The sequence below is a fragment of the Tachyglossus aculeatus genome, chromosome 6 (genome assembly GCF_015852505.1).
Source record: "Tachyglossus aculeatus isolate mTacAcu1 chromosome 6, mTacAcu1.pri, whole genome shotgun sequence".
In the NCBI taxonomy this organism is placed as follows: Eukaryota; Metazoa; Chordata; class Mammalia; order Monotremata; family Tachyglossidae; genus Tachyglossus; species Tachyglossus aculeatus.
In genome coordinates, this window is record NC_052071.1 from 43,376,901 (window position 1) to 43,400,723 (window position 23,823).

Sequence of the window (23,823 nt, forward strand, 5' to 3'; positions counted from 1 at the left end):
ACCCGTTAGGGAGGAATCGCAATTCCCCCCCCCCCACCCCCCCCAAGTTGGATCCTTGAGAAAGCAGGTGGAAACATTTGCATCAAACACTTTTTAATCAATGGTATTTATTGAGCGCTTACTGAGTGCAGAGCAACCGTACTGAGTGCTTGGAAGAGTACAACATAGAGCGGGTAGACACATGCCCCACCTGCAACGAGCTTATAGTGTAGAGGGTGAGACACATTAATATAAATAGACAAATTACAGAGACGGATGTAAGTGCTGTGGGACTGAGTTGGGGTTTATTGTCTGTCTCCCCACTTCTAGACTCTGAGCCCATTTTTGGGTAGGGACCGTCTTTATATGTTGCCAGCTTATACTTCCCAAGCACTTAGTACAGTGCTGTGCACGCAGCGCTCAATAAATACGATTGAATGAATGAATGAGAGTTAGAAGCTATTTTGTGGAAGAATACGATCCTATAAAGCATCTCAAATTATTTAAGTTTGTGCCTCTATATTTGAGTTGAGGTTAGCTCACTAGATGCAACTTTTCTTCCCCTTCTCTAATGCAGGAATAGGAAAGTAGACCAGCCGTGGGAACCACCCGGGCAAAATGGGCTCCCAACCCAACCTTAAACCACACTTGTGAGTTGGACGTCCCATTCCCGTGGCTTGAGGAATTAAAGGTCACTACTGGTCCCTTTCCCAAACGGAAATAATAGTAATACTGATAATTGTGGTATCTGTTAAGCACTTACTCTGTGCCAGGCACTGTACTAAGCGCTGGGGTGAGTACAAAGGTTGGACACAGTCCCTGTCCCACAGAAGGCTCACAGTCTTCATCCCCATTTAAAAGAGGGCACTGAGGCACAGGGGAGTTTAGTGACTTGCCCAAGGCCACACAGCAGACAGGCAACAGAGCCGGGATTAGAACCCGGGTGCTTCTGACTCCCAGGCGCGTGCTGGGGGGTTAATGGTTTCCTTGTCTGAGCTTCCGCTTCAGTTGGTTCGATTCCTGCAATGACGAGAACCCTTTCCCCTTTCTCTTGCAGTTGATGTGGAGCACTCCCACGTCCGATTTCTGGGAAACCTAGTGTTGAATCTGTGGGACTGTGGTGGGTAGGTACAGTTCGCTTATTCGGTCGGGAAACGGGTAGTGGTCACCACAGGAACGAGCGGAAGCTAAGACGCGAATGAAGGCACAGCGACTGGACTCCACGCAGGGGATGTTTTGTTGGTTAGAAATAGTTACACAATTGACATTTGGTTAAGGTAATACATTCGGTTAACTTCTTGAGGTTGGAGCCGAAAAAGAGCCCAAATTAAATAGTTCCAGAAACTAAAAACTATCCCAAGACAGCTTGGTTTTTTGGGTTTTTTTCCCACGGTATTTAAACACTTAACTATGTGCCAGGCACTGTATTAAGGACTGGGGTAGATACAAGGTAATCACATTGGACACATTCCATGTCCCACATGGGGCTCATAGTCTTACTCCCCATTTTCCAGATGAGGGAACAGAGGCACAGTAACTTGCCCAGGGTCACCCAGCCAAGTGGCGGGGCCGGGATTGGAACCCAGGTCCTTCCAACTCCCAGTCCCGTGCTCTATCCGATAAGCCGTGCTGCCTTTTCATCCGCCCACCCTGCCCTTTTTGTTTTTTGGTTTTTTTGGACTCTTGTGTTTCCAGGCCTCTACAAAGAGCCTGATCCTGATCCGCTTCTCCAGTGTGCAGAGAAGGGCCCAAACCACTGCCCCACTCAGCCCTGGCAGGTCCTACTAGGGGAAAGTGGGCAGGAGTGGCAGAGGAAGTGACTGGGCTTGTTCTGGCCCACTGGGCGAGCCCAAAACCTGCGGTCTGACCAAATCCATGCTGGGCTGGTCTCCAAAAAAGGTGTTCTCTGCTGCTTGCCGCTCTGAAAGAAGGCCCTACCACTCCACTTTCTCTTCTTGGAAGGAGCTGATTTGAACTTCGTTGGGGGATTCTTGTATTTATAATTGAATGTTCATCGCACCCACTAAGTCTGAAAGGCCTGTTGTGTCCCCCTCTCTCACGCCATCCCTCTCATGTCTGCTCAGAAACAGTGTGGTGTAGCGGCTAGAGCCCGGGCCTCGCAGTCAGAAGGTCATGGGTTCTAGTCCCGGCTCCTCCATTTGTCTGCTGTGTGCCCTTGGGCTCCTCCATTTGTCTGCTGTGTGCCCTTGGGCAAGTCACTTCACTTCTCTGTGTCTCAGTTATGCCATAAGTAAAATGGGGATTCAAATTCTGAATCCTGTATGGATCATGGATTGGGTCCATTCTGGTTATCTTGGATCTACCCCAGTGTTTAGAACAGTGCCTGACACATAGTAAGCGCTTAACAAATACCATTAAAAGTAATAAACTTCCCATCACCCCATACATCCATGGGGTTAATGTACATGCTTATTTGATGGCCGAGTGCGCTGTGCTGAAAATTTTTGCTTCATGGTGTGTCTCCTCTCCCATGACTAGACAGTCATTAGATGTTTTTCAGCGAATCCATTCCTCACCTCATACATGAAGTTTCTTAGGCAAAGGAAGCCGTGTCACAAATCATACAGCAGTTCCCTTCTGATACAGCTGGATTTCCCTTGTGAAAAGCCATAGCACAGTTCTTTGCTTTTTTTCCATTTGGTTTTTTTTATTCTTTGGACTTACAAAATCACACACAGATTAATCCTCCTCAGGATTTATACATTCTTGGTGCTAAAGGGAAAGCAGATGTTGAAAAACCAGTTTTTACGACGTTCTTCATGGCAAACCTTTAGCGGTTGTCACAAATGTCCACAATAGTCGCTAGTTCTTTTTGCCTTCTCCAGTAGCCCAGAGTACTTTTGAAGCAAGGATGGCTAACTCAGGTTTCCTCATCAAAGCTCGTTGTGGGCAGAACATGCCTACCAGTTCTGTGTAGCGTACTCTCAATATCCAAGCGCTTCGCACACAGTGCTCACTAAATGCCATTGATCGCTCTTGATCTGCTCCCTTCCAGGCAGGATACCTTCATGGAAAACTACTTCACCAGCCAGAGGGACAACATCTTTCGCAACGTCGAAGTCCTCATTTACGTGTTCGACGTTGAGAGCCGGGAACTGGAGAAGGACATGCATTATTACCAGTCGTGCTTGGAGGCCATCCTTCAGAACTCTTCCGATGCCAAAATCTTCTGCCTGGTGCATAAAATGGATCTGGTGCAGGAAGATCAGCGTGATCTGGTAAGAAGCTAAGCCCGCTGGCGGTGGATACCGAACCAAGCCTTGGGCACTTAGTACCATCTTCTTTGGTCATGAGGTATGGATAAGCGTGTGCCCCTTATCTTTCAGGAAAAAAAAAATCTCGGTGTCATAAACGACGAGGTTTTGAAAGGACCTCAAGGCATGTTTTTATGGCGTAGGAAACGGCCCTGCAATCAATCAGTGGTGTTTATTGAGCACTTACTGTACGTGGAGCACCGTGCTCCACTGTGGGAAAGTACAGGGCAACAGAAGTGGTAATAATAATAATAATAATGTTGGTATTTGTTAAGCGCTTACTATGTGCAAAGCACTGTTCTAAGCGCTGGGGGGGGATACAAGGTGACCAGGTTGTCCCACATGGGGCTCACAGCCTTAATCCACATTTTACAGATGGGGTAACTGAGGCTCAGAGAAGTTAAGTGACTTGCCCAAGGTCACACAGCAGACATGTGGCAGAGCCGGGATTCGAACCCGTGACCTCTGACTCCAAAGCCCGGGCTCTTTCCACTGAGCCACGCTGCTTCTAGACACGCTCCCAGCCCGTCACGAGCTTTGGTGAGCTATCCTTGCTTTAGATGTCCTCTGGGTTTCTGGAAAAGGCCAACAGAGCCAGAGTCGGATGTGGGAAGTTGTGAAAACCGCTAAAGTTTTGCCGGGTAGGGTTTAGCAAAAACTGGTCTTTCAACATCTGCTTTCCCACCTGAAAGATTCCCTTTAGCACTAAGAATGTGCACATCCCAAGGAGGAGTCACCTGGGACTGGCTTTGTAAACTTTAAGTGCTTGGGAGATTCCGGTTTACCAGAGTCGGTAGACGGGTTTCCTGCCCATAAGGAGCTTGGAGTTACTCCTGACGTTAACACTCGTGGACTTCCATTCACTCAATCGTATTTATTGAGCGCTTAGTGTGTGCAGAGCACTGTACTGGGCACGTGGAAAGTACAACTGGTTGTTACATCAAGGTTGTGATTGGGGCACTTGTTCAAGTGAAACAACCGTTCAAGGTGACAGGAGGAATAATAATAATAATAAAAATGATGGCATTTATTAGGCATTTACTATGTGCAAAGCACTGTTTTAAGCACTGGGGAGGTTACAGAGTGATCAGATTGTCCCATGGGGGGCTCATAGTCTTAATCCCCATTTTACAGATGAGGTAATTGAGGCACAGAGACGCGAAGTGACTTGCCCAAAGTCACACAGCTGACAATTGGTGGAGCCGGGATTTGAACCCATGACCTTTGACTCCAAAGCCCGTTCTCTTTCCAGTGAGCCACACTGCTTCTCTAAGGAATCCTTCACTCTTAAAAGTTCACTTTCACTTGTTGGTGTAGGCAGCTCTGTAGATTGTAAACTTGTAGAGGGCAGGGAATGTGTCTGTCAACTCGGTATGTGTCTGTCAACTCGGTTGTATTCTCCCAAGCACTTAGTACAGTCCTCTGCACGCAATAGGTGCTCAATAAATACCATTGATGATGATCCCAGACTGTGCCCCCTTTTTTCTCTCCTCCTCCCCACCCCCAGCCCTACTTCCTTCCCCTTCCCACAGCACCTGTATATATGTTTGTACAGATTTATTACTCTATTTTACTTGTACATGTTCACTATTCTATTTATTTTGTTAATGATGTGCATTTAGCTTTAATTCTATTTGTCCTGACGACTTGACGCCTGTCCCCATGTTTTGTTTTGTCGTCTGTCTCCCCCTTTTAGACCGTGAGCCCGTTGTTGGGTAGGGACCGTCTCTATATGTTGCCGACTTGTACTTCCCAAGCTTTTAGTACAGTGCTCTGCACACCGTAAGCGCTCAATAAATCCGATTGAATGAATGAATTCAAGGGGTGAATGGATTTTGATGTTTTAATTTCGTCTGTTGGAAGTTGAGGCCAAAACAACCAAACTGTGTTTTGGTTGTCCCAAATCACATCCTAATCAGAGTAGAGCATGTGGGAATTGTGAAGTAACCCTATCACAATCTCTGTATTTGGGATATCCTTTTCTTGCACACAGCACTGAGAAGATCAGTATCAGGGCATATTTGGTTGGTTCGAAGTCGTTTGTCTTGAGGGATGATTGGAACGCAAGATTTCTGAGGAAAAACTATAGGATTTAGGATTGTCTAATTTGGAGAAGACTAAAGTATCTGAATTGGCTCAGGAGATTCATTCATTCATTCATTCAATCATATGTATTGAGCACTTACTGTGTGCAGAGCACTGTACTAAGCGCTTGGGAAGTACAATGAAGGAAGGCAGTTGTTTAGCCTGGGCCCGGCAAACTGCTAGCAATGTCTTTACTCATGGCTCAGTGGAAAGAGCACGGGCTTCGGATTCAGAGGTCATGGGTTCAAATTCCGGCTCCACCAATTGTCAGTTGTGTGACTTTGGGCAAGTCACTTAACTTCTCTGTGCCTCAGTTTCCTCATCTGTAAAATGGGGATGAAGACTGTGAGCCTCCCTTGGGGCAACCTGATCACCTTGTAACCTCCCCAGCGCTTAGAACAGTGCTTTGCACATAGTAAGCGCTTAATAAATGCCATTATTATTATTGTTATTATTATCAATCAATGTGTTCTGACTCCATGAAGGTAACCCATGGTTCTCTGCTTTTCCCGCTTCTCTGAAAGGAGAACAAGAGAATTTGTCATAAATGGCTTCTGATGGCAAGAGTTCATTCATTCATTCAGTTGTATTTATTGAGCACTTACTGTGTGCAGAGCACTGTACTAAGTGCTTGGGAGAGTACAGTACAATAAACAGACATATTCCCTGTCCACAGCGAGTTTATAGTCTAGAGAAGCAGCATGGCTGTGAGAAGCAGCGTGGCTCAGTGGAAAGAGCACGGGCTTTGGAGTCAGAGGTCAAGGGTTCAAATCCTGGCTCCGCCAACTGTTGTGTGACTTTGGGCAAGTCACTTCACTTCTCTCTGCCTCATTTACCTCATCTGTAAAATGGGGATGAAGACTGTGAGCCTCCCGTGGGACAACTTGATTACCTTGTAACTTCCCCAATGCTTAGAACAGTGTTTTGCACATAGTAAGCGCTTAACAAATACCATTATTATTATTATTATTATTAGAGGATTAGCCTAGGGCAAATGTGGAATAATCTAATCTGGGGAAGTTTGTGAACATGATAGATCCCCCTTTGAGGTGGCGAAGGTGTGGTTCCTCTTTAGCCCATGTTTCTCCGGAATTCATGTTTCTCCATTTTGCTCCTTTTTGGATGGGGCCTAACTGTCTAAAATATCTTTTGATGCTTTAGAAGCAGCATGGCATAGTGGATAAAGCACGGGCCTGGAAATCAGAAGGTCATGGGTTCTAATCCCAGTTCCGCCACTTGTCTGCCAGGTGACCTTAGGCAAGTCACTTCACTCCTCAGTTACCTCATCTGTAAAATGGGGAATAAGACTGTGAGCCCTATGCGGGACAGGGACTGTGTCCAACCCAGTTTGCTTGTATCCACTCAGCGCTTAGTATAGTGCCTGCCACATAGTAAGCACTTAGCAAATCCCATAATTATTATTTCGATGACAAGGTTCACCCAGTCCCACTCAAACACCTGTTCTTACTTTGCATTTGGGTTGCACTAAGGACTTAGTACAGTGCTTTGCACACAGTAAGCACTCAGTAAACACGATCGAATGAATGACTCTTTTTAGGGAATTAAGGACCGTTCTCCTGACTTTGCAAATCTCTTGGATTTAGGATCCTCAGGTTGGAAGAAATGGCTTGTGTGCATATTATAGTAGTAATAATATTGCTATTTGTTATGCATTTAATTAATTATTAATGATGGCATTTATTAAGCACTTACTATGTGCAGAGCACTGTTCTAAGCGCTGGGGAGGTTACAAGGTGATCAGGTTGTCCCACGGAGGGCTCGCAGTCTTAATCCGCATTTTACAGATGAGGTAACTGAGGCCCAGAGAAGTGAAGTGACTTGCCCAAAGTCACACAGCTGATAATTGGCAGAGCCGGGATTTGAACCCACGACCTCTGACTCCCAAGCCCGGGCTCTTTCCACTGAGCCACGCTGCTTCTCTGTGTTTACTGTGTCAAGCACTAAGTGCTGGGGTAGATACAAGCTAATCTGGTTGGGCATAGTCCCTGCCCCAGTCTTCATCCCCATTTTACAGATGAGGTGACCGAGGCCCAGTGAAGTGACTTGCCCAAGGCCACACGGCAGACAAGTGGCGGAGCCAGGATTAGAACCCAGGTCTTTCTGATTCCCAGGCCTGGGCGTCAGCCACCAGGAGTACTACAGGATGAGTTTTCCTCAGCACTGGGGTTTGCAGGAAACAACCGCCATGCTTTAGGAGCACATCTTTTAGACTGTGAGCCCACTGTTGGGTAGGGACCGTCTCTATATGTTGCCAACTTGTACTTCCCAAGCGCTTAGTACAGTGCTCTGCACACAGTAAGCGCTCAATAAATACGATTGATGATGACATCTGGACAGGAATGCTTCCTGCTGCACTTAGTAACAAGGGTGCGACTTTGCATCTGTTGTAAACATTATTAATTTATTCATGTGTTTGGGGGGTGTCCCTAAATTGGCTTTTCAAACCGGATCGACAATTTGGTTGATCTTTAGCCCAGTGGAATCTGTTTTACAGCCTGCCCTGGCTACCTTTTAGCTACTGAATCGAGGTCTTAAGGGATCGTAGACTTGTTTTCTTTAAAGCTCAGTTTTCCTTCTCCAGCATTTCAGATATTTTGGGGATGTTCCAAACGGTTGAATAATGGACCGTCTCGGCAGTCTGATTTAACAACTGATTTTGGGCTTCTGAGGCTCGCAGAATATCTGTTGGGCTAACAGCTTGTGTGACCAGTTACAGACGGTCTCTGTAGCTCTGTAATCTCTCTAACTTTCCCACGGATAACCCCCGTTTCCCTCCGCCCCCAAAGAATAGCACCAGCATTGGTTAAGCACCTCCTTTAGGTCAAGCACTGTGCTAATCGCTGGGGTTGACACAAGATAATCAGATCGGGCACAGTGCGATACCACCCAGGGTTCGCAGACCACTGAGATAACTAGGCGGTTTTATTGCATCACAAAAACTCTATGCCCCCTCTGGACTGTAAGCTCGTTGTGGGCAGGGAGTGTTATATTGTATTCTCCCAAGCACTTAGTACAGGGCTCTGCACGCAGTAAGCGCTCAATAAAGACCCCTGATTGATTACAGAGTAACTGGGTTTTACCTTATTAGGTGTGTTGAGTTTGATCTGGGTTTGGTTATTTGTTTTTTTTTTAATAATGTGCAAGTTCAGTAGAGCCCTTCAAATCCAAGCATATTTGGTTTTAAATCCTCGAGGAGAGATCATAAAATGTCTTAATTTCCTAAGCTTTAAAAAATATTTCCTCTAACGAAGCACCATGATGAAGTCAGTTGGCCACGAGAGGGGGCTCAGATTATGCATTCGTTGTCGTCAGCCTGAACCGGAGGCTTTTTGAGCTACCTATTGGCGTGACACTTCCTTCCTAACTAATCTCCAACGTCTTCAGTTTTGCTTTGAAATACCGTGGCCTAGTGATTAGAGCACAGGCCTGGACGTCAGAAGGACCTAGATTCTAGTCCTGGCTCCGCCACTCGTCTGCTCAGTGTGGCTCAGTGGAAAGAGCACGGGCTTTGGAGTCGGAGGTCATGGGTTCGAATCCCGGCTCCGCCACATGTCTGCTGTGTGACCTTGGGCAAGTCACTTAACTCCTCTGAGCCTGTTACCTCATCTGTAAAATGGGGGTTAAGACTGTGAGCCCCACATGGGACAACCTGATCACCTTGTATCCCCCTAGCGCTTAGAACAGTGCTTTGCACATAGTAAGCACTTAACAAATGCCATCATTATTATTATTATTGTTTATTATTATTACTCTGTGACCTTGAGCTAGTCACTTCACTTCTCTGGGCCTCTCTTCCCTCATCTGTAAAATGGGGATTAATGTGGGACAGGGACTGTGTCCAATCTGATTCGCATGCATCTACCCCAGCACTTAGAACAGTGCCTGGCACGTAGTAAGCACCTAACAAATACCATTGAAAAAACCAAAACAAAACAAAAAAAACCACTTGTGTCCCCCAGGTCTCGACATGGAAAGACCTTGTCTCTGGGATTCAGAGGACCTGAGGTTCTAATTCCTTTCCAAGCGCTTAGTAAAGTGCTCTGCACACAATAAGTGCTCAATAAATACGATTGAATGAATTCCACCTGCACCACTTGCCTGTTGTGACCTTGGTCAAGTCACTTCTCTGTGCCTCAATTTCCAATTTGTAAATTGGGAATTCAGTGCCTGTTCTCCCTCCTATTTAGACTGGTAGCCCCGTGTGGGACAGGGATTGCGTCCATTAGAGAAGGAGCGTGGCTTAGTGGAAAGAGTACGGACTTGAGAGTCAGAGGACGTGGGTTCTAATTCCGGCTTCACCACATATCAGCTGGGTGACTTAACTTCTCTGTGCCTGTTACCTCTTCTGTAAAATGGGGATTAAGACTGTGAGCGCCACGTGAGACAACCTGATTACCTAGTCTCTACCCTAGTGCTTAGAACAGTGCTTGGCACATATTAAGCGCCTAACAAATACCATCGTTATTATTATCTGATTAACAAACACCATCATCATCGGGACATTGTAAAATTTAGTGAAAAATTTATAGTCCCAGCTTTCAAGGGAGGATGAGAATAATAGCTAACCCGAAACATTGAACTGTCTTTAATTCAGATTTTTAAAGAGCGAGAAGAGGATCTTCGGCGACTGTCCCGCCCGTTGGATTGTACTTGTTTTCGAACATCTATCTGGGATGAAACCCTCTACAAGGTTTGTACTTTACAGTCTTCCCACAACTGTCCCCCGCAACAGGAGATTAGCCAAGTCGAGGATCTGATTCATTCCTTACACTCCTAATGGGAAAAGGAGACTCCTAGATGATCTCCAGTGAACACTTTGAATATGCCTGCTCAAGGATCAGAGGGGCTTAGGGTAAAAAATGAGTAAGGAAGTGTTTAAAATGTCCAAAAATACTTCAGGTAGTCTTATTTCTTGGCATGTTAGGCTGGTTTATGTAGGTCACCTTGGATTCAGAGCCCGCGTCCTGAGTATCTTTGGTAGGGTTTGGATTTGTGGAGTCTCCTGAGGCTTATTCATTAATATAAATAAATTAGTCTCATGTTTGGATAGGAAAGAAAACCTTAATTTTCAGAAGCTAAACACTTGCTTTACAATTTGCTATTTACACAGTAGATCTTCCTGTTGCTGATGAAGAAGAATTACCTACCTCTTTGTAAGCAGGGTTGTCTAAATTTGTGACCCTTCGTATTTAGGTATTTTGCTAAAGAAATGGAGCTTAATTTTCAAATACAGCTCCTGAGAAGGTTGCGTCTATTAGACCTTGTCATTTAATAAGCCATTAGCGTTACTTTGGGCTTTCTGCAGGTCAAAGGATCCAGAAGCATGATGTGATGGAACCGTAAGATAACCTGCTCAGTTTTCATTTTAGTATTCCTTGGAGGCAGGATTTCTTACATGATCATTTTTTGCAAAGCATTCGCAGTTGTGTAAATGTGCCTTTTTTTTAAGCCTTACAAATGAAGATGAAAAAACTGAGTGTTCGAACTCCATTCACCTTTTGACTCAAATCTCCTTTCGATGACAACATATGAAGCCAAGCTTCAGTAGTTTATCTTGATGGTTAGTTACGTTTGGACTTCTGTCGAGGGGAAAGAGTTGCCGTAAACAAGCGCTTACCATGGTTAATTTTTGGGAAATGCGATTCTTGGGGCATAATAATTTTTTTGTTTTCAATCCACCAAGTCTTATTGGAAAGACTAATACTCGTATTTACCATGAAAATGTTTTACAGATGTCGGTAATAGTAAGGACTGAGTTAGCAAGGGGTTTTCTCATCATAATGTATGTTTTATTAGTGCTCTGCTTGGCAACATAAATAGGCCAGAGACAAGTTACCTGGCTTGTGATGTCTTTACAACTTCTCTTTTGGCAGGCTTGGTCTAGTATTGTATATCAACTGATCCCCAATGTCCAACAGCTGGAAATGAACCTGAGGAATTTTGCTCAAATTATTGAGGCAGATGAAGTGCTTCTTTTTGAGAGAGCTACTTTTCTGGTGAGAACTTCCTGACACATCTAGCTGTGCACCACATCCCCTCCCCTGCCCTTCAACTCTGTCATAGCAGAAGAAAACAATAAGTCTGTGATGATGATGATGATGATTGTGGTACTTAAGCACCAACTAAGTGCCAGGCCCTGTAGTAAGCGTTGGGGTCGATACAAGCAAATCTGGGTGGCATGGGGCTCACGGTCTTTATCCCCATTTTACAGATGAGATAATTGAGGCACAGGAAAGTGAGGTGACTTGCCCAAGGTCACACAGCAGACAGGCGGCAAAGCAGGAATTAGAAGCCAGGTCCTTTTGATTCCCAGGCCCCTGCTCTAGCCACTAGACCACACTGTTTCTCAAGCTGGTCTGAGGAATACCATACGGATCCTTTCCTCCCTCCTGCCAAGTGTTGTACTATAAAATCAAGGGGTCATTTAAGTCTGCTTTCTGATCTGGGACTCTACTCCAGGGTCAGGAAACAGGAAAATCCCTTTGAAAGGTACCCACAGTAGCTGAAATTGCCAAGTGATGGATGGCAGTAGAATGGAAGTCCGCTAACATAAACCACTCTCCGAATGTTCCCGTGCTCCAGATCATTTAACTTGGTCGCATGGAAAACAGTGAGGTCACACAGAGGTTTAATCAAGTGGCCTGAACGAAATCCTTTCAAATCTCATCATCAGGAGGGGTCGTTAGAACTAAAAAAAAATTCCATTTCTATGGTTTCTCCCTCCCAACCCATTTTTAGAATACCTAGAAGTTTCACATCCCTTTGAGGGAGAATCCCCTTCTCTTGGCAAGCACAGGGTAAAGCTCTTTTTGAGGCAAGTGAATGAGGTTTGCATCTTTTGAGACGATTTATAAACAGACGGGTCCCTAGCCCGTCCTCTTTCCACTAAGCCATGCTGCTTTGGTATTTAAGTGCTTATTGTGTGCCAGGCACTGAACTAAGCGCTGGAGTGGATACAAGCAAATTGGGTTGGACGTAGTCCCTGTCCCATTTGGGGCTCACAGTCTCAATCCCCATTTTATAGATGAGGTGACTGAGGCACTGAAAAGTAAAATGACTTGCCCCAGGTCACCCAGCAGACAGGTGGTGGAGGCAGGATTAGAATCCATGACCTTCTGACTTTCAGGCCTCTGCTCTATCCACCTTGCCATGTTGCTTCTGTAGGTGAGGGTCACTTTAAAAACACTGATTTGGACCATGAAGGTTAGGATTTGAAAAGTGACAGAAAAGCAAGACCCTGGTGTACAGCCAGTTATTTGAAACATTGAAGTGTGGTCACGTGTCAAGTGACAAGCTCCTTTCCCGTTCTCCAGCCTGGATTCCCCCAAAAAAGGTGCTGGGGCTGGATGTCCCCCTGTCCCTGCACCCCCTAACCCTCCTTCCTAGCCGGGGGGCCCTGAGGAGGACCAGACTACCGGCTAGGTTAGACCAAAGTGGATGGATGCCCTTTAGGGCCTGATTTAAAAAAAGAAAAGGTATAAGGGGTTGGAAAATATTGCTTTTTTGCAGGTCTCAAGAAAAATGCTTGGGGGTGGGGGTGACAACCTCATAGTGTATTTATGCTAAGTGGATTGCTAAGCACTTAGTCCAGTACTCTGCGTACAATAAAGGCCCAGTAAATATAGTCAGATTGTCAGTCATTTGTATTTATTGAGTGCTTAGTGTGTGCACTTGGGCGAGTGTAGGATATAACAGACACATTCCCTGCCCACAGCAAGCTTACAGCCTAGAAGGGGAGACAGACATTAATATAAATAAATGATGTACAGATATGGACCTAAATGGTCTGGGGCTGGGAGGGTGAATAAAGGGAGCAAGGCACAGCGACACAGAAGGAAGTGGGAGAAGAGGAAAGGAGGGCTTAGTCAGGGAAGGCCTCTAGGAGGAGATGAGGCTTCAATAAAACTTTGAAGACGAGGAGAGTGATTGTTGGATATGAGGAGGGAGGGCGTTCCAGGCCAGAGGCAGGACGTGGCTGAGAGATCGGTGGCGAAATAGACAAGATGAAGGCACAGTGAGAAGATTAGCGTTGGAGGAGTGCAGTGTGTGGGATGAGTTATAGTAGGAGAGTAATAATAATAATAATAGCATTTATTAAGCACTTACTATGTGCAAAGCACTGTTCTAAGCGCCGGGGAGGTTACAAGGTGATCAGGTTGTCCCACGGGGGGCTCCCAGTCTTCATCCCCATTTTGCAGATGAGGTAACTGAGGCCCAGAGAAGTGAAGTGACTTGCCCAGAGTCACACAGCTGGCAGTTGGTGGAGCTGGGATTTGAGCCCATGACCTCTGACTCCAAAGCCCGGGCTCTTTCCACTGAGCCATGCTACTTCTCTTGTAGTGAGGTAGGAAGGGGCAAAGTGATGTTTTATTCTCTCTGTAAATTACAGCTCCATATGACAGAAATTCATAATTATGATATTTGTTAAGCACTTACTATGTGCCAAGCACTGTTCTAAGTGCTGGAAATTCTGAGTTCTCGTTTGTTTTAAATGTTAATAAGTTTTAACTGCAGGCTGTTGGAGCCCAAATTAGAATTGAACACCAGAGGAAACAGTGGGAGTCGTTTGAATAGAAAACAACATAAATGTGTGGTACAGTAAAATTAGAATCAAATCGTGGAGGGAGCTTCTAGATACCACATTGGTCTATCAGCCAGGAGAGTCCAAGCGCTTAGTACAATGCTTTGTGCACAGTAAGCACTCAATAAATGAATGAATGAATGAGTGTAAAACCCGTTTGGGGAGCCAATAGCAGCAGAATAATAATAATAATGATGGTATTTATTAAGAATGAGTCCCCTGAGAAGCAGCATGGCTTAGTGGGTAGAGCACAGGCCTGGGAATCATGGGTTCGAGTTTCTTCTCTGCCACTTGTCTGCTGTGTGACCTTGGGCAAGTCGCTTCCCTTCTCTGGGCCTCAGTTCCCTCTTCTGTAAAATGGGGATTGAGACTGAGAGCCCCACATGGGACAGGGACTACGTCTGACTCAGTGTGCTTGTATCCAGTCCAGCTCTTAGCACAGTGCCTGGCATGTAGTAAGGGTTTAATAAACACCACAATTATGTGTACTGCACCACTGTAGCTTTAACCCCACCCTAGGATTGTGAGCCAAAGGAAACGGGCAGCCTGACTCCTGCTGATCTGAGAGAAAAATGAAGATTATGCAACTTGTGTCCTTACAGTTCATTCATTCGTATTTATTGAGCACTGACTGTGTGCAGACCACTGTACTAAGCGCTTGGAAAGTACTACTCGGCAACAGATAGAGAACAATCCCTACCCAACAGTTCCTACTAGAGAAGCAGCCTGGCCTAGTGGAAAGATCTGCGTTCTAATCCTGGCCCAGCCATTTGCTCCTTTGTGACCTTGGGCAAGTCACCTCATTTCTCTTTGCCTCAGTTTCCTCTACCGTAAAATGGGGATTAAGATTGTGAGCCCCATGTGGGGCATGGACCGTGTCCAAACTGATTAGCTTGTATCTGCTCCAGCGCTTAGTTCAGTGCCTGGCACATAGTAAGTGCCTAACAAATACCATAAAAAACTGAAGATGGATGGAATTAAAAGTCTCACTGAAGTCTAGATAAATCCCGTGGGCTTTCATTCTGTCACGGAGGATAAATCTGGCAGGGTGTACCCTTCACTAAGCCACATCGATCGCTTCGTTGAGTCTTAGTCTCTTCTAGGAATTTGAAAATAAGTTCTAGCCGAGGTATTCCCAAGTAATACTCTGCTAGGAAACGAAGGCAACGTTTTTGTGGCCATAACATTTTAAAATTAATCTAAGAACTATGTGAATCGGAGGTATCCAGGCAAATGAATACAGAAATGAAATTTTCTTTGAGAACATTTGTTACTGGAGAATCAACTGTTCTACCCGCTCCAACTCTCGAGGGGAATTTGCAGTCGCAAGAATGCTTTTTTCTCTCAGTACCTCCTGGTGGCTAATAAGCAATGGTAAGAACTCTGTCTCTATCGGAACAGTGGGAGGCTGTTCTGATTCTGATTCACTCATTCAGTCGTATTTATTGAGCGCTTACTGTGTGCAGATCACTTTACTAAGCGCTTGGGAAGTACAAGTTGACAACATATAGAGACGGTCCCTACCCAACAGTGGGCTCACAGTCTAGAAGGGGGAGACAGAGAACAAAACAAAACATCTTAATAAAATAAATAGAATAAATATGTTCAAATAAAATAGAGTAATAAGTTTGTACAAACATATATACAGGTGCTTTGGGGAGGGGAAGGAGGTAAGGTGGGGGGGATGGGGAGGGGGAGGAGAGGGAGAGGAAGGAGAGGGCTCAGTGTGGGAAGGCCTCCTGGAGGAGGTGAGCTCTCAGTAGGGCTTTGAAGGGAGGAAGAGATTCTAATGCTAGCCAAGACAAAATTGGTGGTTAATAATTTTGGTAATTATAGTATTCAGCAGCAATAATAATAATGATGGTATTTGTTAAGCGCTTACTATGTGCCAAGCAATAATGGTACTTGTTCAGTGCTTACTATGTGCCAAGCACTGTTCTAAGCACAGGGGGTAGATCCAAGGTTATTAGATTGTGCATGGTCCTTAACCCATACAGGGCTCACACTCTTAATCCCCATTTTACAGATGAGGGAACTGAGGCCCAGAGAAGTGAAGTGACTTGCCCAAGGTCACCACAGCAGACATGGGGCGGAGCTCGGATTAGAACCCAGGTCCTTCAGATTGCCAGGCCCGTTCTCTATCATCATCAATCGTATTTATTGAGCGCTTACTGTGTGCAGAGCACTGTACTAAGCGCTTAGCACTGTACTTAGCATTCTCTATCCACTAAGCCATACTGATTTAAGTGTGTACCATAAGTCAAGCACTGTTCTAGTGCTGAGGTGGATGCAAGATTATCAGGTTGGACACAGTCTCTGTCCAATATGGGGCTCACTGCCTTAACTTTTTTTTTTTGAACCCCACCTGAGAAAGTGAATGTAACTGCTGAAGCAGAATTGTGGTTGAAGTGTTCCATGCATATTGCAGAGTGTAATAAACTCCACCTGAGAAAGCGAGTAATGGCAGAAGCAGAATTATGTAAGCTTGCTGTGGGCAGAGAATGTATATCTTTTTATATTGTACCCTCCCAAGGGCTTAGTACAGTGCTAAATAAATTCCACTAAATGAGTGCAAGTGTTCCATGCATATTGCAGAATGTAATGAGTATGGAATTATATCCGGATTCTATGGCTTGTCTCCATCCCTCAATAGCTATGGCAAGTCCCTTGTCACCGATATCTTGTTTGTAAAAGGGAAACTACCGCCTGTGTGCAGTACTGTGATCTTTTTGGAAATGTAAGGCATTGGAATTCCCAGAAATGGGAAAGGAATTTTCTCCTGCTCCTCTAAACGTCCACCCCCTGCCCCAGTGGGCTCCTCACTCCGTTAGATGTACAGTGTCCTGCTATAATGAGACCCTTCCAAAACCTAGTCACTTGATTATGAAAAGCAGTCGTAATTGCAAATGGTAGCACTTCATCTCACCAGTTAAGTAGTCCGCGTTCCTGGGAATCAGGGATGTAAGGCATGCGATGAAAATTCCCAAGATATGTTTCTTCTAACTAGAAGGGGAGGGGCAGGACATAGGATCATCATATTAAATATTGAGAAGCAGCGTAGCTCAGTGGAAAGAGCACGGGCTTTGGGGTCAGAGGTCACGGGTTCAAATCCCGGCTCTGCCAATTATCAGCTGTGTGACTTTGGGCAAGTCACTTATCTAAGCAGCGTGGCTCAGTAGAAAGAGCACGGGCTTTGGAGTCAGAGGTCATGGGTTCAAATCCCGGCTCCGCCACTTGTCAGCTGTGTGACTTTGGGCAAGTCACTTCTCTGGGCCTCAGTTCACTCATCTGTGAAATGGGGATTAAGACTGTGAGCCCCCCGTGGGACAATCTGATCACCTTGTAACCTCCCCAGGGTTTAGAACAGTGCTTTGCACATAGTAAGTGCTTAATAAATGCCATTATTATTATTATTATTCTCTGTTCCTGTTACCTCATCTGTAAAATGGGGATTAAGACTGTGAGCCCCCTGTGGGACAACCTCCCCAGCGCTTAGAAGAGTGCTTTGCACATAGTAAGTGCTTAATAAATGCTATTATTATTATTATTATTATTATTAATAAAGATTTTAAAAAACTGGGACTATCAGAGAGGGAGAACCCCCTTCCAGAGGGCACAGAACCCCCTGTGGATGAGTGATCGACAGGTGCAATTATCGGTTGTCTTTTTCCATAGGTTATTTCCCATTATCAGTGCAAAGAGCAACGGGATATCCACAGGTTTGAGAAAATCAGCAACATTATTAAACAGTTCAAGTTGAGCTGCAGGTGAGAGACTGTTGTGGTTGTGGTGGTCTGTCTGTCTGTCTCCCTGAAGCCTCATTAGTGGGCTTCAAATATCAGCGTCTTCATGAATGCCGCGCTTCTCGATCCAGTTGTGGAGTCTTTTTGTTTGTTTGTTTTGTTGCCTAGTGTGGTGATGCTGACTGAAGTTTTAAATCCGTTCGGTGAATTGTAGTTGAGTAATTAGCGATTTTTGCTAATCTCTCCCCCCGCCCCTTTCCCCCTCTCTGCTCTGTGTTAAGGGGAAACTTGAAGTTGGACCCTATTTAATTGATACCCAGTTCTTCTTATTACTATTAATAATAATAATAATTGTGGTATTTAAGTGCTTACTATGTGCCAAACACTGTACTAAGCACTGGGCTGGAAGCAAGCAAATCGGGTTGGACACAGTCCCTGTCTCACGCGGGGCTCACAGTGTCAACCCCTTTTTTTCAGATGAGGTAGCTGAGGCCCAGAGAGGTGAAATGACTTACCCAGGGTCACACAGCGGACAGGTGGCAGAGGCAGGATAGCACCCATGACCTTCTGCCTCCGAAGCCCGTGCTCTAGCCACTACAGCGTGCCGCTTCTCTGGCCGTGAAGCGTCTCTGCTATCCTTGCTGCCTAGTCCCGCTTTTTGTGGTAACCGACTGTAAGCTCATTATTGGCAGGGCGTGGTTCCTCTAATTCTGTTGTAACGTTCTCTCCCCAGCGCTTAATACAGGGCTCTGCACATAGTGAGCGCTCAGTAAATGCCATTGACTTACTGTAGTGTACTTCAGCGAAAAGGCTGTAGTGTCACCCTTTTTGCAGTGTATAAGAATCCTCCCAGGAGGATTTAATAGGGAAATTCATCTTATGGCAGGGGGGGCCAGAAGGCAGACCAACAGATGGAATGCATTCTCGCCTGTCCCGCCATCGACCTCCGGCCCACGTCATCCCCCGGGCCTGGAATGCCCTCCCTCCACACATCCGCCAAGCTACCTCTCTCCCTCCCTTCAAAGCCCTACTGAGAGCCCACCTCCTCCAGGAAGCCTTCCCAGACTGAGCCCCCTTTTCCCTCCCCTCCTCCCCATCCCCCCCACCTCCTTCCCTGCCCCACAGCACCTGCATATATGCTTGTACAGATTTATTACTCTATTTATTTTACTTGTGCATGTTTACTATTCTATTTATTTTGCTCATGATGTGCATCCAGCTTTAATTCTGTTTGTTCTGACGACTTGACACCTGTCCACTTGTTTTGTTGTCTGTCTCCCCCTTCTAGACTGTGAGCCTGTAGACTGTAGGGTAGGGACCGTCTCTATATGTTGCCGACTTGTACTTCCCAAGCGCTTAGTACAGTGCTCTGCACACAGTAAGTGCTCAAAAAATACGATTGAATGAATGAATGAACTTGGGCTTCAGTATGTCAAAAATGTTTTTTGGTATTTTTCATTCACTCGTCATCGTCATCATCATCAATCGTATTTATTGAGCGCTTACTGTGCGCGGAGCACTGTACTAAGAGCTTGGGAAGTACAAGTTGGCAACATATAGAGACAGTTCCTATGCAACAGTGGGCTCACAGTCATTTATTGAGCGCTTACTGTGTGCACAACACTGTACTAAACGCTCATTCTAGTCTTGCAAGGACTATGGCTAGTTGTCTTTGTCCTGTGATCCCGTTGGCTTTTCTGGATTTTTAGCCCTGGTCTTGAATCAGTATTTTTGAGGAAGTCCTCCAAAATCCACCCAGAGTGGTTTCAGAATATATTCGGACTTTGAGTGTGAATAGTGATAGGAGGAACTGTTTTGCAGAAGACAAGGACATCCTGTTCTTGCTCTTTATTTCCTTGGAAGGAGCCAGACAATTTGGAGGAATAAAATAATAATAATTGTGGTATGTGTTAAGCAATTACTATGCGCCAAGCACTGGGTATATACATGATACTAGGGCCCCACGTGGGGTTCACAGTCCAAGGAGGAGGGAGAACAGTAAATCCCATTTTGTAGATGAGGAGGCTGAGGGACAGAGAAGTTAAGTGACTTAACCAAGGTCACACAGCAGACAAGTGTCTGAGCCAGGATTGGAATCTAGGTCCCCTGATTCCTAGGCCTGCACTCTTTCCACTTGGTCACAATCCTTTGGCTGTTAACTATGTACTCAGTTGTTCCACACTGATTTTTTTTATATATTGTGGCTGTATATTATAGAACATCTGGCACGTTTGAAAAGAGTGAGGTGTTTCCCGAGTTGAACGGTGCCCAAGTTGGGAGACTATTTTTTAGATCGTTTACCTTCTGGTAATTCTCTGTTGATGAATTAACCGTAGCAACTCATCTAAAACCGTTTTCAAATCATTTTATTTCCCTTCTGTTATTCCTCCAGTCAGATTTCCCCCATAAAGTGAGAGTTGATGTCACGGTGAGGCCCCTCCCTTCAATAGGGAGTGACGGTTTTATTATTGTTGGATGTACCCGAGAGAGAATTTATGGAAAGCGCTCTATTCCGGTTGGAGATTCTCAAATGGGTTTGTTTTTCCTTTGCTATCTCAGCAGCAGTTTAGCTCCTCGGTGTTAATCCTAGAATGATCCGACAGTCTGCCTGGGAGATTAACAGCAGCATCGGAGCCACTAACTAACTGCCTTCCCCCAAGTAGAGCAGAGAGAGAGTTTTTCTTTTTCTGAGCACATTACCTTTAGGGAACAACTATTGTACTTTGCTGTCCAGAACAGATTTCAATATGATTGGTATTATTATTGTTGTTATTATTAAAAGAGGAAGCAGCACAGCCTAGGGGATAGAGCCCAGGTTTGGGAATCAGAAGGACCTGAATTCTAATCTTGGCTCTGCCACTTGTCTGCTGCATGATCTTGGGCAAGTTACTTCACTTCTCTGGGCCTCAGTGCCCTCACCTGTAAAATGGGGATTAAGACCGTGAGCCCCATGTGGGACAGGGACCGTATCAACCGGATTAGCTTGCATTTACAGCAGTGTATAATACAGTGCCTGACACATAGTAAGTGCTTAACAAATGCCACAATTTTTGTACAGTGCCCGGCACATAGTTAAGCGCTTAAAAACACCATCGGTATTATTATTATCATTATTATTAGGCTATCATCATTATAGTACTTGTTAAGCAAGTGTGTGCCAAGCACACACTGTGTGCCAAGCACTGAAGTAGATGCAAGTTAATCAGGTCGGACGCGGTCCCTGTCCCACATGGGCTCACAGTCTAAGTGGGAGGGAGCAGTGATCAGCGGTTAGAACAGTGCTTTGCACATAGTAAGCGCTTAATAAATGCCATCATTATTTGACCTCCATTTTACAGATGAGGTAACTTAATTGCGGAGTGACAACCGCTGTTGGATGAACATTCCTTAATTCGAGAACGAAGCCTGCTGTTGGACGGGCATTCCTTAATTCTGGAATGACAGTTGATGTTGGAAGAGCGTTCCTTAGTTCCAGAATGTTGCTCGCTGTTGGAAGAGCATTCCTTAATTCTGGAATGATGCCCACTGTTGGAAGAATGTTTTTTAATTCTTTAACAGCTTTCTCTCCAGCAGAGTGAAAATTCTCACTGTGGAAGAACTGAGCGCATTTTGTGATAGCATTAGCAACTGGATTCTGGTTCTAACTTGCTGTAAAAATGCTTACTTTTGGGGGCAAGTCAGTGATTTTTTTTTTTCCCAAAGCCTTTAAAGTCCTTTAACCACATTTCTTCTTTTCCCTGTAGTAAACTGGCTGCCTCTTTCCAGAGCATGGAAGTCAGGAACTCTAATTTTGCTGCTTTCATTGACATCTTTACGTCAAACACATACGTGATGGTTGTCATGTCTGACCCTTCTATACGTAAGTTGAAACCTGGTGTCCATCTTAGTTTTAAAAATTGCTCTTTCCTTTCTAGACTCCCGTCAGTAGTCTGTGTTTGAAAACTATTTTACTATTACAGTCTAAACTAAACCAGTTATGGGTTTTTTTATAATTTTTTAAAACTCTCAAATGATAAACAATACTTTCCTCCCTCTGGAACCTATGTTAAAATTTTGATAATTTGGGATTTTAAAAAGTGGAGAAAGTGCCATGGTTTGTGCATACTGATATTGATTATGGAACCATTTAAATTCTAGACAGTGAGCCCGTTGTTGGGTAGGGACCGTCTCTGTATGTTGCTGACTTGTACTTCCCAAGCGCTTAGTCCAGTGTTCGGCACACAGTCAGTGCCCAATAAATACGATTGAATAAATTTGTTCACCGTGGACTGGGAACATGTCTTGTCCTTCTGTATTTCCTTCCATGTGAGCCCCGAGTAGGCTGAGTAGCCCGGTGCTTAGAACATTGCTTTGCACATAGTAAGCGCATAACAAATACCAAAATTATTATTATTATTATTATTATTATCATCCTTTCCAATCTGATTTTCCTTTATCTGCTACCCCAGGGCAACGGTGCCAGCACATAGTAAGCGCTTAATAAATGCCATCATTGTTCTTATTATAGGAACCACATAACAAATACCACTATTATGTTGTTGGGTCTTTGGGAGGCCGGGGCTGGGGGGGAGTTAAGGTATTTAAGCGCTTACTATGTGTCAAACACTGTCCTAAGCGCTGGGGGAGGTGCATGGTAATCAGGTTGGGCACAGTCCCTGTCCTGCCCGGGGTTCACAGTCTAAGCAGGAGGGCGAACAGGACAACCGAGGCACAGAGGAGTTAAGCCAGAGGTCATGGGTTCAAATCCCAGCTCTGCCAGTTGTTCAGCTGTGTGACTTTGGGCAAGTCACTTCACTTCTCTGTGCCTCAGTTCCCTCATCTGCAAAATGGGGATTAAGACTGTGAGCCCCACGTGGGACAACCTGATCACCTTGTATCCTCCCCAGCGCTTAGAACAGTGCTTTGCACACAGTAAGTGCTTAACAAATGCCATTATCATCATCATCATCATCATCAATCGTATTTATTGAGCGCTTACTATGTGCAGAGCACTGTACTAAGCGCTTGGGAAGTACAAATTGGCAACATATAGAGACAGTTCCTACCCAACAGTGGGCTCACAGTCTAAAAGGGGGACACAGAGAACAAAACCAAACATACTAACAAAATAAAATAAATAGAATAGATATGTACAAATAAAATAAATAAATAAATAAATAGAGTAAAAAATAAGTACAAACATATATACATATATACAGGTGCTGTGGGGAAGGGAAGGAGGTAAGATGGGGGGGATGGAGAGGGGAACAAGGGGGAGAGGAAGGAAGGGGCTCAGTCTGAGAAGGCCTCCTGGAGGAGGTGAGCTCTCAGCAGGTTATTAGACTGTGAGCCCACTGTTGGGTAGGGACTGTCTCTATATGCCAACTTGTACTTCCCAAGCGCTTAGTACAGTGCTCTGCACACAGTAAGCGCTCAATAAATACGATTGATTGATTATTAAGTGGCTTGCCCAAGCTCACTCAGCAAGCAGTCGAAAGGCCGGGGATGTCGTTCCAAAGGAGCCGGCGGATTTCGCGTGGGTTTACCCGGGGCTAGTTTCCTTCCGACGTCTCTTTTTCTTGTAGCCTCCGCAGCCACCCTGATCAACATCCGCAATGCCAGGAAACACTTCGAGAAGCTGGAGAGGGTGGACGGTCCTAAACACAGTCTCCTCATGCGCTGACCTCTGCCCAGCGGGGTGTGTGAAGACAGTTGGCCCTGCAGTTTTTCTAGGAGGATCTAACCTCGTGGGTGTCCGTGTGAGCTTTGAAATGAGTGTGCTGCTTTACCGCCGTCTCTCTCCGCCTCTCCCCCCCACTCCACCCCACCCCACCCCATCCCCCCTTTCAAATTGGACACTATTTATTCGGAAGTCACACCCGGATAACGCACTGGAGCCTCTGGGAAATTAGGGGTCGGCCGATCTCAAAGGAAGGAGAATCAGCCGCGGGCCGAGAACCCGGTTATCGTCATACACGTCAAAGCCTTTACCAGTGTCTTGCTGTACCCCAGACCGTATTGTAAATCAGAAGGATGAAATGTGACTTATTTTATCACAAGATGCTAGGAGTCATTTATAAATTCCTACTTGTCTTCAATCATGAGAATAAATTTTTGCTACTAGGGATTTCGGTTCTCAGAGCTTGAGTGGTGTTTTTTT

The 23,823-nt window shown here is 45.2% G+C and overlaps 1 protein-coding gene across 1 annotated transcript in view; it reads left to right on the forward strand.

Moving 5' to 3' along the window:
• The window catches only part of LOC119929700 (ras-related GTP-binding protein A), a 34,312-nt gene extending 10,514 nt beyond the window's left edge, over window positions 1–23,798 (forward strand). Inside the window, exons 4-10 of the mRNA XM_038747928.1 lie at window positions 1,037–1,103; window positions 2,996–3,218; window positions 9,955–10,050; window positions 11,234–11,356; window positions 17,617–17,708; window positions 21,428–21,543; window positions 23,249–23,798. Of these exons, the coding sequence (XP_038603856.1) occupies window positions 1,037–1,103; window positions 2,996–3,218; window positions 9,955–10,050; window positions 11,234–11,356; window positions 17,617–17,708; window positions 21,428–21,543; window positions 23,249–23,346 (815 nt within the window). The 3' untranslated portion in view covers window positions 23,347–23,798. The remainder of the gene's footprint in view (window positions 1–1,036; window positions 1,104–2,995; window positions 3,219–9,954; window positions 10,051–11,233; window positions 11,357–17,616; window positions 17,709–21,427; window positions 21,544–23,248) is intronic.
• The last annotated feature ends 25 nt before the right edge of the window (window positions 23,799–23,823 follow it).